General features: G+C 38.1%; 1 protein-coding gene across 1 annotated transcript in view; it reads right to left on the reverse strand.

Annotated features, from left to right (window-relative positions):
• The window catches only part of CSMD1 (CUB and Sushi multiple domains 1), a 3,274,537-nt gene that overhangs the window by 570,448 nt on the left and 2,686,710 nt on the right, over nucleotides 1-17,379 (reverse strand). Inside the window, exons 43-44 of the mRNA XM_073626646.1 lie at nucleotides 13,018-13,195; nucleotides 6,708-6,853 (exon numbers count right to left, since the gene is read on the reverse strand). Coding sequence (XP_073482747.1) covers nucleotides 6,708-6,853; nucleotides 13,018-13,195 — 324 coding nt within the window. The remainder of the gene's footprint in view (nucleotides 1-6,707; nucleotides 6,854-13,017; nucleotides 13,196-17,379) is intronic.

Genomic DNA, 17,379 nt, shown 5'->3' on the forward strand with positions numbered 1-17,379 from the left:
AAAAGTTTTTGGCAACCATTGTTTTATTCTCTCCTTTTTTTATATTTTTTTGTACCTGACTTGTACATTTTAGTGACAGTGATCCTGTTCACCTGTTGATCACTAATATGAGAGATAAGTTATCTATTTTTATTTTTTGTTCCTCTTTATTTTTTTTTTGCTAAGTTGCTGCTGCAACAGCTGCAATGTATTATTTTTCAAGGCACTTTATAATAATTTTTCAGGACAGTTATATATTGTTCATTTGTTTTTATGAATGCAGATGCAATGCTCTTTGACATAAAGTGAAATGTGTGTGATTAACTGTCTGGGTTGAAGCAGCATTAAACCTGTATGTTTTTTTTAATTTTTTGCTTATTTTTATTTTTTTCTCTTCTTTCTCGTTCCTACTTTCTTTGTTTCAAATTCTTATCTTTAATTACCTTAAGTGATGGTACCATTCCATTAGCTGATAATACTCCTCTATATCTTTAAAAGTAAATGTATTAGTCTTCCGGAACTTTTGTTTGAATATCAGAGATCAGCTGTAAATTGTAAGGCTTTACCGTTTCTGCCTGACTCAGTTTTAAAAGTCCAGTGGGTCCTATAGACTGTTTTCCTATTTCACAAAGTATCCCTGGACATCCAGGTCTTATGTCTTAATGTAATTCTACCTCCCCTTGTCTGCCTACTGCTTTAACCTGAGCCCCATGAGTAGGTGTGGTGAATCCAGGGACCTGGCAATAGCAGGCAGAGTTGACTATCCCTACCATCAAGAGCCATGGATGATACTGGCTGTTGCTCGGATTCTGTACCCTGTGGTGATCCCACTTTACTCATCCACATTACAGCCCTTATAAGTATTTAGCCTTAATGGCCACACCGCTGCTCCTGTCTGACATTCCTCCCATAACTGTACACTGATGTTCTCCTTTCTTTTTTTTGTATTTATGCATGACTGTCCGGAGGCCCGCCCGACCACCACCTGCAAAAGCAATGACAACCAAGTCATCTCTTGAGACAAATGTGCAACAAATAAGACCCTCCTGAACTTTCCTTCACCATGCTGAAAAGTGCTGTCTCGCGGTCCTATCCAGTCGTTACAATCATTACACCATATTCCCAAGTTACAGGACTAGATATGCCAGGATCCCACCATCAATGTTGGTGTTCCGCTTTTCCAAGGGGCTATGAAACATTTCAGTACAGACACTCATGGTTTGAATGTAAAGTCTCAAAGGAACCAGGATTACTTTGCTGTCTCAAGTCTACCTTGATGGTTTCAGGCGTGTTCAAGAAAGGAAGAGGAGGCTGCAGTGGTGGTGGTGGTGAAGGGTCAGGGCTTCTGGCGGTTGTGGGTGGATGCAAAATCATTGAAGGAGGACATAAATTCAAGAATGAACTTCAGGGGTGACTGTGGTGGAGATTTTGAAATCCATATTTATATCTTCAAGGGAACTCTCTAATAAAAGGACTCTCTAATTAAATTACCATGCCCCATTGGATATATATATATATATATATATATATATATATATATATATATATATATATATATATAACATATATATATGTTTTTACAGAACTGTATATATTTTGTGATATCAGGTTGAGCCCAGCTTAGATTTTAGCTTGGTTCTCAAAAGCTGTTGAATGTTTTAGGCAGGTGGTATTTAAGTTACTCTTTCGTTGTCATATCAGAATTTGTGTCACCACTTGGTTGGGGGTCTTTTGACATGCTAATGTCGGAACTGGTAGACTTGGGGATCAAAGGAGGTTGCTTAACAAATATAGACAGAAAGGCACCGGAAGTTTTTAGACCTGGGCATGTTAGGCAAAGAGGTGCAGCCAATCAGAATTTGGGGCAACTATAAACCAATGAACATTTAGGAGGCTTTAGAGGTAGCCAATACTTATGTAAGCAACTCTAGACCAATGAGAAGGTCCCAGGGGGGTAGAACCTGGATTGGTGGGAAAAGGGGCATGGGGGTATAACGCAGTCAAGAGAGCTACCCCCATTCTCTTTGGCTCACAGTCTAGATGAAAGATGGCCACACATAAGAATATCTGTGTAATGTATGCTCTTATATCTCTTTACTTCTTCCCTAACCTTTTCTATCGTAGGATTTTGCCTTAATATATTATTAATCTCTTGATAGCATGGGTATGACCATTATAGCAATATTTTGTATCATTGGTAACATCGTTGTTTCTAAGATTGTATCATTCATGTTGAAGTTGCTAATCTCGGATTACTACAAGTTTCTTTTCTGTACAATAGTAAGTTTAAATAAATTAGATTGTTATCTTTTTTTTGCACAAGTATCAATCGTTCTTACTTTCAAGGGTTGATTCATATGGATAAAAGGTATTTATGACTCTAATGTTATGTATCATTAAGCATATAAGTGAGGTAGGTAAAAAATAGCCTTGTCACGTGGATTAATGGCATAACAATGGGCCTTAGGATCTTGTCACAGTATCTCTGTGCATTCAAAATGGCATTAATAAAATGCACCTGTGTTCGTTGTCCATAGCATACACCTGCCCATACCATAACCTCACCGCCACCATGGGCCACTCAATCCACAACGTTGACATCAGCAAACCAATCACCCACACAATGCCATACACGCTGTCTGCCATCTGCCCTGTACAGTAAAAATGGTATTCCTCCATGAAGAGAACACCTCTCCAAAGTGCCGGACATCATTGAATGTGAGCATTTGCCCACCCAGGTCGGTTACAACGACGAACTGCAGTCAGGTCGAGACCCCAATTTGGACGACGAGCATGCAGATGAGCTTCCTTGACACGGTTTCTGACAGTTTGTGCAGAAATTGTTTGGTTATGCAAAACCAATTTTTGTAGCAGCTGTCCGGGTGGCTGGTCTCAGACGATCTTGGAGATGAAGATGCTGGATGTGGAGGTCCTGGGCTGGTGTGGTTACCAGGGCTTTTTTTCAGCGGGAACGCGGGGGAACACAGTTCCAGCACCTCCAGCACTAAATGTATGTAATAGCATGGAGTGTGGGGTGTGCTGGAGGGTCTATTGATATTGGCTGTTGGGGGATCTATTGTCACTGGTGGGGATCTGATTTTTCTGTGAGGGTCTATTGTTGCTGATGGGGAATCTGTTGTTGCTGGAGGGGTCTTATGTTGCTGGAAGGGATCTACTGTTGAGGGAGAGGTCTATTTTTACTGGCTGCTGGAGGATCCATTGATGCTGGCTGCTGGGAGATCTGTTGTTGCTGCTGGGAGGGGGGGGCGTCTAATGTTGCTTGGGTGGATATTTTGTTACTGGGTGTGATATTTTGTTGTGGGTGGATAACAGTTGCTGCAGGGAATCTATTGTTGTTAGAGTGGAGTCCATTGTTGCTGGGGGAGTCTATTGTTGTGTGGGGATCTATTGCTGAGATTCTATTGTTGCTGACTGCAGGGGATCTATTTTATTGCTTTTCTTTTTATCATTAACATGTTCCATACAAATGATTTAGCACCACAAAATTATACTTGGTTCTGTATTCTCTAAAAGGGGCAGTACTGGTAGGTGGGTAGGGGGTGGAATCAAGGGACGGTGGTCAGAGGTGGGTAGGGGGCAGAGACAAGGGGTGACTCAGACGGGGGGAGTTCCTGCACCTATTCTCCGAGAAAAAAAGCCCTAGTGGTTACACATGGTCTGCGGTTGTGAGGCCAGTTGGATGTACTGCCAAATTCTCTGAAACGCCTTTGGAGATGATTTATGGTAGAGAAATGAACATTCAATTCAAGGGCAACAGCTCTGGTGGAGATTCCTGCAGTCAGCTTGCCAATTGCACACTCTCTCAAAACTTGCGACATCTGTGGCATTGTGCCGTGTGATAAAACTGCACATTTTAGAGTGGTCTTTTATTGTGGAACCTGTGCAATAATCATGCTGTCTAATCAGCATCTTGATATGCCACACCTGTGAGGTGGATGGATTATCTTGGCAAAGGAGAAGTGCTCACTAACACAGATTTAGACAGATTTGTGAACAATATTTAAGAGAAATAAGCCTTTTGTGTACATAGAAAAAGACGTAAATCTTTAAATTCAGCTCATGATAAATAGGGGCAAACACAAAAGTGTTGCATTTATAATTTTGCTCAATGTAGATTTACAATGTCTTTCCAGTATGTAAACAATTTGGGGCAGCGCCACAATATATGCATCAGATCCCCAGTATTCCGCAGGTATCTGGGGCATACAGTAAAGGAGAGTCCCTACTGCCATATTTATGTAGCCATTCGGTTGTTCGAAATGTTCTATGTATAAAATTTCTTCTAGAATTTGAAAGAGCTGCAGAGGTAACCATTTGCAGAATAAATTCCTACTGTTCTTTAGCTATTGTACCTATGTCCTGTTCCCACTTAGTGTGCTTTTACACTGAGGCGTTGGGGGCGTCGGCGGTAAAGCACCGCTATTTTTAGCGGCACTTTACTGTCATTTTAGCGGCGCTATTCGGCCACTAGCAGGGAGCTTTTAACCCCTGCTAGCGGCCAAAAAGGGTTAAAACCGCCAGCTAAGCGCCGCTGCAGCGCCTCGGCGGCTCTGCCTATTGATTTGCAGGACATTTTTTACCGTCCTGCAAGCGCACCACTCCAGTGTGACAGCACTCAGGCTGTCACACTGGAGTGAGAGGAGAAGCTCTTTACAGATGCAGGGACTATTTTTAGCGCTATAGTGCCTGTAAAGCGCCTCAGTGTGAAAGCAGTCTTAGACCTGCATGTAAGGGGGACTATAAGTGTAAATGAGAATTAGGTACTCGAAAAAGGAAATGAGAGACATTCCCCTTTTTAACTGTTGCTTTAAGCACAGTAATAAATACCACTAGTCTATAAAGTATAAGTTAGGCTTGCTTTGTTGGGGTGATTTTGTGTTGCAAATGGAGAAACTGGTAGATGCAAACCCTAGGAAGTATTAATTCTTGCAGTTGTTCAACACTTTGTTCTAAAAAAAATGATAGCTGTAAAGGAAATTTCTGCGCTAACTAAGTGAAAAAAGTGCAGCTGCTTGTGTAAGCCTAAATACAAAAAAGCTCAAAAACATATATCTCTGAAAAACAAGCGCGCAACCATTAATTAATCAGTGAAGATGATTAAACACAACCATGCAAACGCATATAAGGATATATATAGTATTGTGCAAAAGCGATACAATAAAGTAAAAAAATGCTACCACAAAAAAACGCCCATGTGAACAGTGGTGTGCACCATCAACCTGTTACAAGGACCTAAAGCAAAATTACTCTGATATATACAAAATCCATTAAGGTGAGTGTATCTAAGTGATCAAAAATATATAAGCAAAGTCCATAAAAATGACAATGTGAGTATGGAGAAACTCAGTAATCAGGAGAGATGGGAATGAGATGCTCTTGTAGCCCAAAAACGTGTGGTATTACTGCCGCTTACCAGATCAGTTGGACCTCAAATTATAGAGATCATGGGAGCCTGTTGCATCAGCCTGGCGGCATTGAAATGCTCCACCTGTCTTTCAATCCAGGGATCATGATTACAATCACCCTCAATGACCGAAGCTAACTCCTCTCTCTTTTTAGAATCCACACACAGGAAAAGTTATAATCACCCTTGATTCAGATCTCTTCTCATGGATGATCTCAGTGGTTAACACTCAAGGGAAAAAAAAAAAAAGATCCATTGTGCAGATAAACTTTGAAACTTCTTTTTTATTCCAAAGAGATCATTATTCCATTATCTCTATAATTTGAGGTCCAACTGATCTGGTAAGCGGCAGTAATATCACAAGTTTTTGGGCTGCAAGAACATCTCATTCCCATCTCTCCTGATTACTGAGTTTCTCCATACTCACATTGCCATTTTTATGGACTTTGCTTATATATTTTTGATCACTTAGATACACTCACCTTAATGGATTTTGTATATATCAGAGTACTTTTGCTTTAGGTCCTTGTAACAGGTTGATGGTGCACACCACTGTTCACATGGGCGTTTTTTGGTAGCATTTTTTGGTAGCATTTTTTTACTTTATTGTATCACTTTTGCACAGTACTATATATATCTTTATATGAGTTTGTATGGTTGTGTTTAATCATCTTCACTGATTAATTAATGGTTGCGCGCTTGTTTTTCGGAGATATAAAAAAAATGATAAGCATTTCATGAGAGCATTATTGTCCCTTAAAGGGGTATACACAGAATAGCCCCCATTGTGTAACACAAATTTAAATACATCACAAACTTTTTAAAACATCAGTAAAGTATGTAAAGATTTAAAGTTGACCAAAGAACTGGACTCTAACTGTGATACCAGTGGTGTCAGGTCTAGGATCTGTTCCATTAGAATATGTTTATGATTTACTACTGGAGAGTTAAGGAGACCAGCAAAGAGTTGGATAAAGATGACAAAGGTGGCATATGTATAATAAGGAGAATGTAGCCTGCTTTATACTACATCAACCTGATTTGAACCCTTGGTCAGTGGGTTTATCTCAGTTTCATGTAGTTATTGCATAACATAGATACAACTAGAATGATTTTGTTAAAAAATATAGGAGGAAAATAAAGACAATTACACCATGCCTCTATGTGAGAGGATTGCTGTATAACACTCAAGAAACAGTGCTTAAAGCTAGCCAAGGTACTATGCTAAGCACATATAACACAGTTTTGAAAACTATAGGCTGCAATTAGTATACATATACAAAACATATTTCCATAAACGTACCATGAAAATTTAGAACAAAGAATCCCCCAGTTGAAAAGTCACTGTGAAACTTAATAAGTACTTGATTAGATGAACTATATGCTGTCTCAAGGGCTGTATTTCCACTAAAAACACCAAGCTGAGGAGAATTCTGATCAATTCCATCCCTAAAAATATATAGAAAAAAACATAAATAGCCAGTAAAAACTGTGCATTTAAAAGTAACAATAGTATTATACTTGTATGTAATACTGGCGTTTTATAGTACTAAAGGAATGTCCATTTTACAAGGTGAATTTTTGCTTTGCAAGGGACTCTTCAATTTGTATAGTGAATGTGGTGAAAATTCATCTAGCAAAGAGTACGCAATCACAAGCATGAACAATGATTGGATGAATGAAGTCAGAAGAGTTTCACCTCGTTCATTAAGTTAATGGAAAAATCCCTTGCAAAGTGACACAGAAGATCATAGGATTGATTTACTAAAGGCAAATATACTGTTTACTTTGCAAGGGAATTTTCACTTTGCAAGCAAATTTTCTCTTTCTGAATGAATTATTATTATTATTATCCATAATTATTATTATGGACTTGAAATGAAATGCACAAGATGTGCTTTAACTACAGACTTTCAGCTTTAATTTGAGGGTATTTACATCCAAATCAGGTGAACGGTGTAGGAATTACAACAGTTTGTGTATGTGCCTCCTACTTTTTAGGGGACCAAAAGTAATGGGACAGATTAACAATCATCCATCAAACTTTCACTTTTTAATACTTGGTTGCAAATCCTTTGCAGTCAATTACAGCCTGAAGTCTGGAATGCATAGACATCACCAGACGCTGGGTTTCATCCCTAGTGATGCTCTGCCAGGCCTCTACTGCAACTGTCTTCAGTTCCTGCTTGTTCTTGGGGCATTTTCCCTTCAGTTTTGTCTTTAGAAAGTGAAATGCATGCTCAATCGGATTCAGGTCAGGTGATTGACTTGGCCATTGCATAACATACCACTTATTTCCCTTAAAAAAACTCTTTGGTTGCTTTCGCAGTATGCTTTGGGTCATTGTCCATCTGCACTGTGAAGCGCCGTCCAATGAGTTCTGAAGCATTTTGCTAAAAATGAGCAGATAATATTGCCCAAAACACTTCAGAATTCACCCTGCTGCTTTTGTCAGCAGTCACATCATCAATAAATACAAGAGAACCAGTTCCATTGGCAGCCATACATGCCCACACCATGACACTACCACCACCATGCTTCACTGATGAGGTGGTATGCTTTGCATCATGAGTAGTTCCTTTCCTTCTCCATACTCTTCTCTTCCCATCACTCTGGTACAAGTTGATCTTGGTCTCATCTGTCCATAGGATGTTGTTCCAGAACTGTGAAGGCTTTTTTAGATGTTGTTTGGCAAACTCTAATCTGGCCTTCCTGTTTTTGAGGCTCACCAATGGTTTACATCTTGTGGTGAACCCTCTCAAGTTTTCTCTTGATTGTTGACTTTGACACACATACACCTACCTCCTGGAGAGTGTTCTTGATCTGGCCAACTGTTGTGAGGGGTGTTTTCTTCACCAGGGAAAGAATTCTTCGGTCATCCACCACTGTTGTTTTCCGTGGTCTTACGGGTCTTTTGGTGTTGCTGAGCTCACCGATGCATTCTTTCTTTTTAAGGATGTTCCAAACAGTTGATTTGGCCACACCTAATGTTTTTTACTATCTCTCTGATGGGTTTGTTTTGTTTTTTTCAGCCTAATGATGGCTTGCTTCACTGATAGTGACAGCTCTTTGGATCTCATATTGAGAGTTGACAGCAACAGATTCCAAATGCAAATAGCACACTTGAAATGAACTCTGGACCTTTCATCTGCTCCTTGTAAATGGGATAATGAGGGAATAACACACACCTGGCCATGGAGCAGCTGAGTAGCCAATTGTCCCATTACTTTTGGTCCCTTAAAAAGTGGGAGGCACATATACAAACTGTTATAATTCCTACACAGAGCCAAAAAGATTAGAATTGTGTCGATGTCCCAATATTTATGGACCTGACTGTAAATTATTTCAAGAAACTGATACATTTTGTTACACTTTATAACCTATGCAAATGTATAAGTAGATAGATTTTTTTAATCATTTGACCACCTATAAGGCATGAGTATAATACCTGACAACAGCATTTTTTAAACACTATTCACTATGGTCTTAAGCAGTTGTTCAATTGGAATTTTTAAAAAAAGAACCCGTTGTCACTTAAGAAACCTTTGCAAGCATCAAACATTTATTTTGTCTTGCCTTTGTAGAAAGCAATGTCTGAATTTCAACAGCATCTTCATCCTTTTGTGATATGTACTGAAGTACATCAGAGATTAGCAAGAGGTTGTTTGAAATCATTTAACTCTTGGTCTGTTCTTTCTTTGAGACAATTTTTTGACCACCTGAGTATGAATTCAATAGTGAATGTTTAAACACAAAAGCTAACATTATTTTACAATGCCTGTTATCAAAGCTGTAGAACATATACCTACTTCAATGTTCTGAAAATTCAGGATAAGTCAAAAGAAAATATAATGTTTGGTGCTGCAGCTATTTATGTAGCTGCATTTGTCTAGCAGGCTATGTTTAAATAATGAGCTTGCCACCTTGTCCAGTAGATATTAAAATTGTCTTTACTTTAACTGGTACTTGTGCGATCATGCAACATTGTACCCAAACAAAATTTATATAATTTATTTCCACACAAACAGAACTTTCTTTTTGTGGTATTTGATCACCACTGGGTTTACTTTCTGCTATAAAACTTGTCCAATATATAAAAAATCGGCAACTAGGGGGAGACATACATAGGAGAGAACAAAAGAGCTGCGCACCCCGAAATTGATTGATCTAAAGAATTTAGGATTCCCCAGTGGGGCTTTAAAGCAGCAAAGTACACCATTACAAAAAATCATTAATAAGACAGTTTATTGACAAAGTGTCCAGTATCATATATTCATGTAGAATCTGGTCCAATGATAAATTCATATTATTTATTATTTCATAGTATTTCAAAGTATTTAAGTCATCATTGTAAGTATTATCTAAAATTAAAATTAATACTTACAATGATGACTTAAATACTAATACATTACTTCACTAATTGGCTATCTATGGATGTCTATTGCAGGTGTTCACCCTTTCGCTCCCCCAGGGGGGGCGTGCACCAGTGTGGCTCCTTGTAAGCCCCTTGGGGCTGGCTCTTTCCCCGTCTGGGGGGGGTGGGGATGGCCTGCGTACCACTCGGACCTCTCAATGGCTCCCCAATGCCCCTATCAGAGACATCTACCTCATTTTAATGGTAAAACCCATCATCATGATTTATCTAATGTGATCCTTTTTAGAAAATATCCACAATTCTGAATATTTGTATTACTTTATAGATTCAGATGTGCCCCCTGAAGAGACCGCATATAGGTCGAAACGCGTCGGGGCTTCGGCATTTTACTACACTATGTAATGTAATGATGTGATATGCATTTTTACCACTTTATGGATTATAAATGTATTTTTGCCATTTTATGAAATATGAATTTATCATTGGACCAGATTCTACATGAATATATGATACTGGACACTTTGTCAATAAACTGTCTTATTAATGATTTTTTGTAATGGTGTACTTTGCTGCTTTAAAGCCCCACTGGGGAATCCTAAATTCTTTAGATCATATATAAAAAATCGAATTTCTTCATAAATTTTGGGCAAAAAGTATTCTGCTACATGTTTTTAGTAAAACAAAAACAAAAAAATCCCAATAACTGTATATTGATTGGTTTGCATGAAAGTTATAGCATCTACAAACTATGGTATAAATACTGAAGATTTTTTTTTCTTTTTTATACTACCAATAATGGTGATCAGGGACTTATAATGGGACTGCTATAGTGCGGCGAGCAATCGAACACTAACTGACACTGAGTGGGTAACTGCCACTGACATAACCAGTGACACTAATACAGTGATCAGTGATAATAATATACATTGCCACTATACTAATGACACTGGCTGCGAAGGGGTTAACATCTCAGGTAATTAAGGGGTTAAATGTGTGCCTAACAAGTGTTCATTTGTATAATGTGTGCTGCTTTTTAATAAATATCTCTTTGATTCCTATCCCTGCTTTGCTGGTAGAGTGTTGGTGGATCTTGGTGTGGTATAGAAAGCTGCGTAGTTTATAGACATGTGCACACTGAAATATTTTGTTTCGGAATTTTGTTTTCGTCCAAAAAATAAATTTATTTAGATACTCTCGAAATTAGTTTTTATTTATTTAGTTTCATTAAAAAAATTCATTTGTCCGAAAATCCGAAATAATTAAGGTCGAATCTGTCATTGAAGGCTTATGGTGTCTGTCTAATGTTCTTAGAAAATTCGACAGAGCAGCTAAACTGTACAACACGGCAATCTTACATTTCCGGTCGAATGTTCCGCCTACAAGCTATAGTAGAATTCTAATGTTGTATGACACTAGTATTAATTATATTTATTAATTATTATTACTAGTCAACCAACATTAGAATTCTTATATAGCCTATGGGCGGAGCATTTGACCGTAAATGTCTGCTCGCGGCGACTGCTTCGTCAAATCTTTGTTAAAACGATAAGGAAAATACCCAAAATTTGGACGAAAATGCATTGGGACAAAAATGAATGCACATGTCTAGTAGTTTATACCCAACAAAGTGTGTCAGGTTGCAGGATTAAAGTTAGTGTTGCAGGTTAAGTTAGCAGTTAAGTTACATTGGAGTTAACTGTTAAAGCTGTTGAGCAACAAGGACCTGTGATTGAGCGTAGATTAGGTGTGTATGCCTTTTGCAAAGACATTGTCACTTTGATCTGCAAGGGAAAGGTGACAGTGTTTCTTCTGGTAAGTTTTACTGTAATTTGAGAATAGGGTTAAGAATTATGGTTAGGTTAAATCTAAACCCAAAAAAAGAAAAGTAATATATTGCAGCTTACCTGTTCTTTTAAGCAGAAACTGCATATTTTTTTTTCAATCTTTTATTTTTAAAATAAACTAAAATCCTATGTGTGGAAAAATAAATAAGTAAATAAATGCTACTTTTTAACAATCTAGGCTTCAATTACATTTTCACTTGGTGATTTTGTCAGTAAGAAACTCCCTGTGACCGTGCTTACTAACTACACTGTAGTCACCCTAGCTTTTCTCCTGATTTGGACTACTAACATCTCTACCTCTCCTTATCCCTATTAACTAGGGGTTAGGTTTTCCACTGTTCACAGAAGTTAGCTCAGATTGCAATTCAATGCACAGGAAGATACTGGATTTCTATCAGGATAAAAAAAGTATACTGAGCCTTATATAGAGTAATGCAAATTTAAAAGAGTAATGCAGCCCCAACATGTAAGGAGTGAAAACGGAAATATAAAGTATTACATTTTTTCTAAACTTTAGATATACTGTGCTTTAAGGTAGGTGTAAGGAACATCTACAGAAAAAGGTGTGGCAGGATGAGGCCATGCCACTATGTGATAAGGCTGTCTGGGCCAGGTTTTGAAGAAAATGGGCTCACTAATGGCACAGGTGTGTGCTGTTCTTTTAGGAAAGACAGGATTAGAGGTCATGCCCCACCCTCCCGAAGGGGGTCAGTGATTGTAAGGAAGACAAGAGGTGCACATCTACACCTTGCTGTCCAGGACTGGACAGGCCAAGAAGCCAAGAGGCAGGGTCAGAGGTGTTCAAACCAGAGGCCTGAGTCTGAGCGAAAGGAGCCGAGAGACAGGGTCTCACCCAATGGGTCAGAGGTGCTTCAAACCAGAGGCCTGAGTCAGAGAGAGAGTCTATGAGAGACAAAACAGCTGAGAGCTGTTAAGGAAAGACACAGAGCTGGAAGAGGTACAGCATTTGGGGATGGGTGCTAGATGGTCTGGAAGACCAAGGCATGAAGCAATGTATGTTACATACAATTTCTACCGTATAATTTTACAGCTTCTTGTTGTGAATGTTATATACTTCACCTTAAATGAATGAGAAAGGTTTTCCTGATACATACTGCATTTCACAGTATATTAACTATCCCTGCCAGAGAATTTCTAATAAGACCTCAGGCTATGAGAGAGAGGTAAAATGTTAGTGATTGACTACTTATTTAATTTGTGCTATGCATGTATCTATAAAAATTGATTAGTTTTTCAAATTCATGTTCTGACCTTATGTGTTATTATTTTACTTCTTAAAAATGTCAGGCAGTAGTCCTACATCCATTACATAGTTGCAGAGTCAAGGAAAAATAATCAATTTAAAAGCAATTTATTTACTATGGGTCACATACCATACTGCAATGTAATCATTCACTAGTTCGGTCTGGAGCAAAGTAAAGTTAATATAAACCCCATGACCCTGTGGAACAGAAATAAACCAAGTACAGTCCTTTGAATTGGGATATTCATCTGGAAATCCTGGAGAGTAAATGGTGCCATTTTCCGATGACACATTATATCCACAAGGTGCTGAAATGGAAACAATGTGCATTATAATACAGAAAGAACCAGCCTAGGTACATAGGGTTCTTTATAGACAATATTCAGAATTACAAAAATAAAAATACTAAAACGCTGAATTGAATATTTGAAACCAGATGACTGAAAAATAACTAAATAATTAAGCTGCAATCATTCTAAAAGTGATCAGGCACCATGAAAGGAATATATAGTAAGAAATAATGATGCGCTCTAATTAACCTTTCAATCAGTGCACAAATCCTATACTGAGTGAATACTAAATCCAAATTCCTCATAAAGTATTGATACTTCCACCTGTGATAAATCCAAACAAAAACATTTTCAAAAACTATCTATATTAGTGACGTGTTTAAAATTATATATAGTGAAATGCCTCAATATATAGGTTATAATACTGAGGGATAAAATCAATCGCTAGCAGCAATCATAAAACATAGTTTACAGCAGCATAAACAACTCTATGGGTTCACCATATGTGATCAAATCTCATCCAAAGTTATTGGTACACAATTAATTAATATTACAATATACCAGTGTTGCTGTAATATATCAATATAACTGTTCAACCCAATTCACAGTACAAGTCCACCACAAATCTTTCCAATCCACTCCGGAATGTTACTTATTACTGTTTATAACTGGGGTCTTATTGCCGCTCTCAGATACAAGTAGATTTATGCAATAAAGCAAAGTTATATATCATTGCGCAGTGATTAAAATGCACAGGGAGATCACACAGCAAGAAATTCACTCACATTTCTCTGAGTAATCTGCACTTAGGTAAAAACAATCAGCCACTCAGAGCGTGATACCTCCTCACACCACTGCTATCGTGCTGATATCCAGCCTCAATAGTATTCATCACTGGCTCCTTCTATATATTGCGTCACAGGTCGTAACGTGTAGAAGGAGCCAGTGACGAATACTATTGAGGCTGGATATCAGCACGATAGCAGTGGTGTGAGGAGGTATCACGTTCTGAGTGGCTGATTGTTTTTACCTAAGTGCAGATTACTCAGAAAAATGTGAGTGAATTTCTTGCTGTGCGATCTCTCTGTGCATTTTAATCACTGCGCAATGATATATACCTTTGCTTTATTGCATGAATCTACTTGCATCTGAGAGCGGCAATAAGACCCCAATTATAAACAGTAACAAGCAACATTCCAGAGTGCTGCGCTAGAGTGAACCCAATAACTCTAAATAATAAATATGAAAAGTAGCTGGAAATAACAAAGACCAATAAATATTATACATCTAACGTATAAAAGTGCAATGTGCAAATAATAGATCTCTATAATAATAGTGGTAAATATAAAAAACATCAATAATCCATATCGCAAATGGTGAAGTGCATAAATAAATGTAAAAAGTGCTTAGTGCTCCATAATAGACATCACAGATGCCCTAATACATAATCACAAAGTGATAGGTGAAAAAGTCTCATATAACAATTCAAATCTGTGCGTGTAGATGGTGTCCAAATGTGGTGTCATCCGTCATGCTCATACATCCTAGGTGCTGCAAACCACGCTCCGGTGCACGCACTCCAGTGGCCCCCTTAGGCTAATATACTCACCTCAGAGAGTGTGACCCAGCTGCTACCCTAAGTCAAATCACGCTTTGGAGCCACCCCCGGGCTCAGTGCTGATATCAGACGTAACTCTCCAGCTTGATTCAATGTAGCTCCATGTGTATAAATAAGAGAAAAACTATATGGTGTAATATTGTTGGGTAAATTTATTAATAAAACACTCCCCACAATGGGGTACTCACATAGTTCTGGTGCATCAGTGCACCATTCTATAATCAGCCTCCGATATAAAAAGCAAAAATCGCTGGACGTATGGTGTGGTATGGTGTGATATGCTCCTTCTGTGTGGATTCCGTGCTGCTCTCTCCGTCCTGGCCCCTCCCCTACGCGTGTTCGACACAGGGATCACGTGTCTTCATCAGGGGGATATGCCCCAGGACTATGTGAGTACCCCATTGTGGGGAGTATTGTGATCACTTTGAGATTATGTATTATGGGCATCTGCGATGTCTATTATGGATCACTAAGCACTTTTTGCATTTATTTATGCACTTCACCATTTGCAATATGGATTATTGATGTTTTTTATATTTACCACTATTATTATAGAGATCTATTATTTATTTGCACATTGCACTTTTATACATTAGATGTATAATATTTATTAGTCTTTGTTATTTCCAGCTATTTTTGATATTTATTAATTAGAGTTATTGGGTTCACTCTAGCGCAGCGCATATTTCCTATTAGTATTACTTGCACGGTATATGAAACGTGATCCACGCACGCAGCTGGAGACTAACACACGTTTGGTACAGGACCGTTGTGGCTCACAAGATTTTTTTATTTTTGTTAACATTCCAGAGTGGTTGGAAAGATTTGTGGTGGACTTGTACTGTGAATTGGGTTGGACAGTTATATTGATATATTACAGCAACACTGGTGTATTGTAATATTAATTATGTTTGTACCAATAACTTTGGATGAGATTTGACCACATATGGTGAACCCATAGAGTTGTTTATGCTGCTGTAAACTATGTTTTATGATTGCTGCTAGCGATCGATTTTATCCATCAGTATTATAACCTATATATTGAGGCATTTCACTATATATAATTTTCAACACGTCACTAATATAGATCGTTTTTTTTTAATGTTTTTGTTTGGATTTATCACAGGTGGAAATATCAATACTTTATGAGGAATTTGGATTTAGTATTCACTCAGTATAGGAATTGTGCACTGATTGAAAGGTTAATTAGAGCACATCATTATTTCTTACTAAATATTCAGAATTACATTCCAAACTTGCTTTGAGTAGTAACCAGAATTATGTCAACTATCACAAAGTCAAAAACCTTCTAACATAGAAATAGGAGATTTGGGGTTTTCTAGAGCACCTCGATTCATAGATAACTCTTAAACAAAATATTAAGTCAGTGCATTTAAAGGTTTATCTGGACAATCAATTAAAGAAAATAAAAATGTGTAAAATAAATGTTTCATGATAATTCATAATTAAAGGAACTAGCATTTATAAAGTCTAAATAATGTTTTTAATGACTTACAAGATTGCTGATAAAATGAGCATAAGACAGAAAGTGAAGCTTTTCTGGGTTCGCTGCGGCCCTGGAGGAGGGGCGAAACGTGAAAACGTATTTCGGGTTTCCTAACCATTGACACTATTTCTGCCCTCCATGAAATGCACGCCAAGCTGTGGCTAACCCAAAAAAGCTTCACTTTCTGTCATATGATTGTTTTATCAGCAATCGTGTAAGTAGCACATATTATTGCGCAATAAACATATTTTTATGCAGTACTTCACAAAGAGCCTGTATTTGTTTTATCAAGCCTGGTGGAGATCCTAGTTACCCCCAAGACAAAACACCAGATCTAAGCGTGTTTGATCCCCAGACTGCAAAGCGGAGGGTCCATTTTCTCTGGTGAGTGGGGATACAAGAGGGGAGTGTGGCACATGGCACAGCATGTTTACATGAAGCACCCAAGCTCTTTTCAATTTTTTTGGAGAACCTAAGCACCCTTACAAGAGATTATTTTTTGCCATCATTGTTTTTATGACAGAACATCATCACCAACTGTTAGCGCTGTATTAATATTTTTTGATTGTTATTTGAGGTAATCTAGCACCTAGTCGACAGAAGCTGCAGGTTTTTTATTTTTTATATATATATATCCTAGATTGTTAGCTCTAACGAGCAGGGCCCTCTGATTCCTCCTGTATTGAATTGTATTGTAATTGTACTGTCTGCCCTAATGTTGTAAAGCGCTGCGTAAACTGTTGGTGCTATATAAATCCTGTATAATAATAATAATAATACACATGTATATATATTTACGTTCACAATTTGATACATAGCGCGAGTATTGTTTTGTTTTAATGAGATCCCCTGTCACTGAACACAGCTCTGTGTTGTTTACATTCACAGAGCTGTGTTCAGGGAAGCTCAGAGATGATCACTGGGTGCTGGCGGCAAGTCATTGGCCAGGACCTGGTGATCTGCATGTGCTGTGATAAATCACAGCACAGCTGGGAGGGGGTGTGCACTCCCTACCTGGAACTCTTAGGTAGGTAGTTCCAAAGAATGGGAGAAGTTCAGGAGAAGTCCTAGAGATGA

Source organism: Aquarana catesbeiana, linkage group LG04 (assembly GCF_042186555.1).
Source record: "Aquarana catesbeiana isolate 2022-GZ linkage group LG04, ASM4218655v1, whole genome shotgun sequence".
Lineage (NCBI taxonomy): Eukaryota > Metazoa > Chordata > Amphibia > Anura > Ranidae > Aquarana > Aquarana catesbeiana.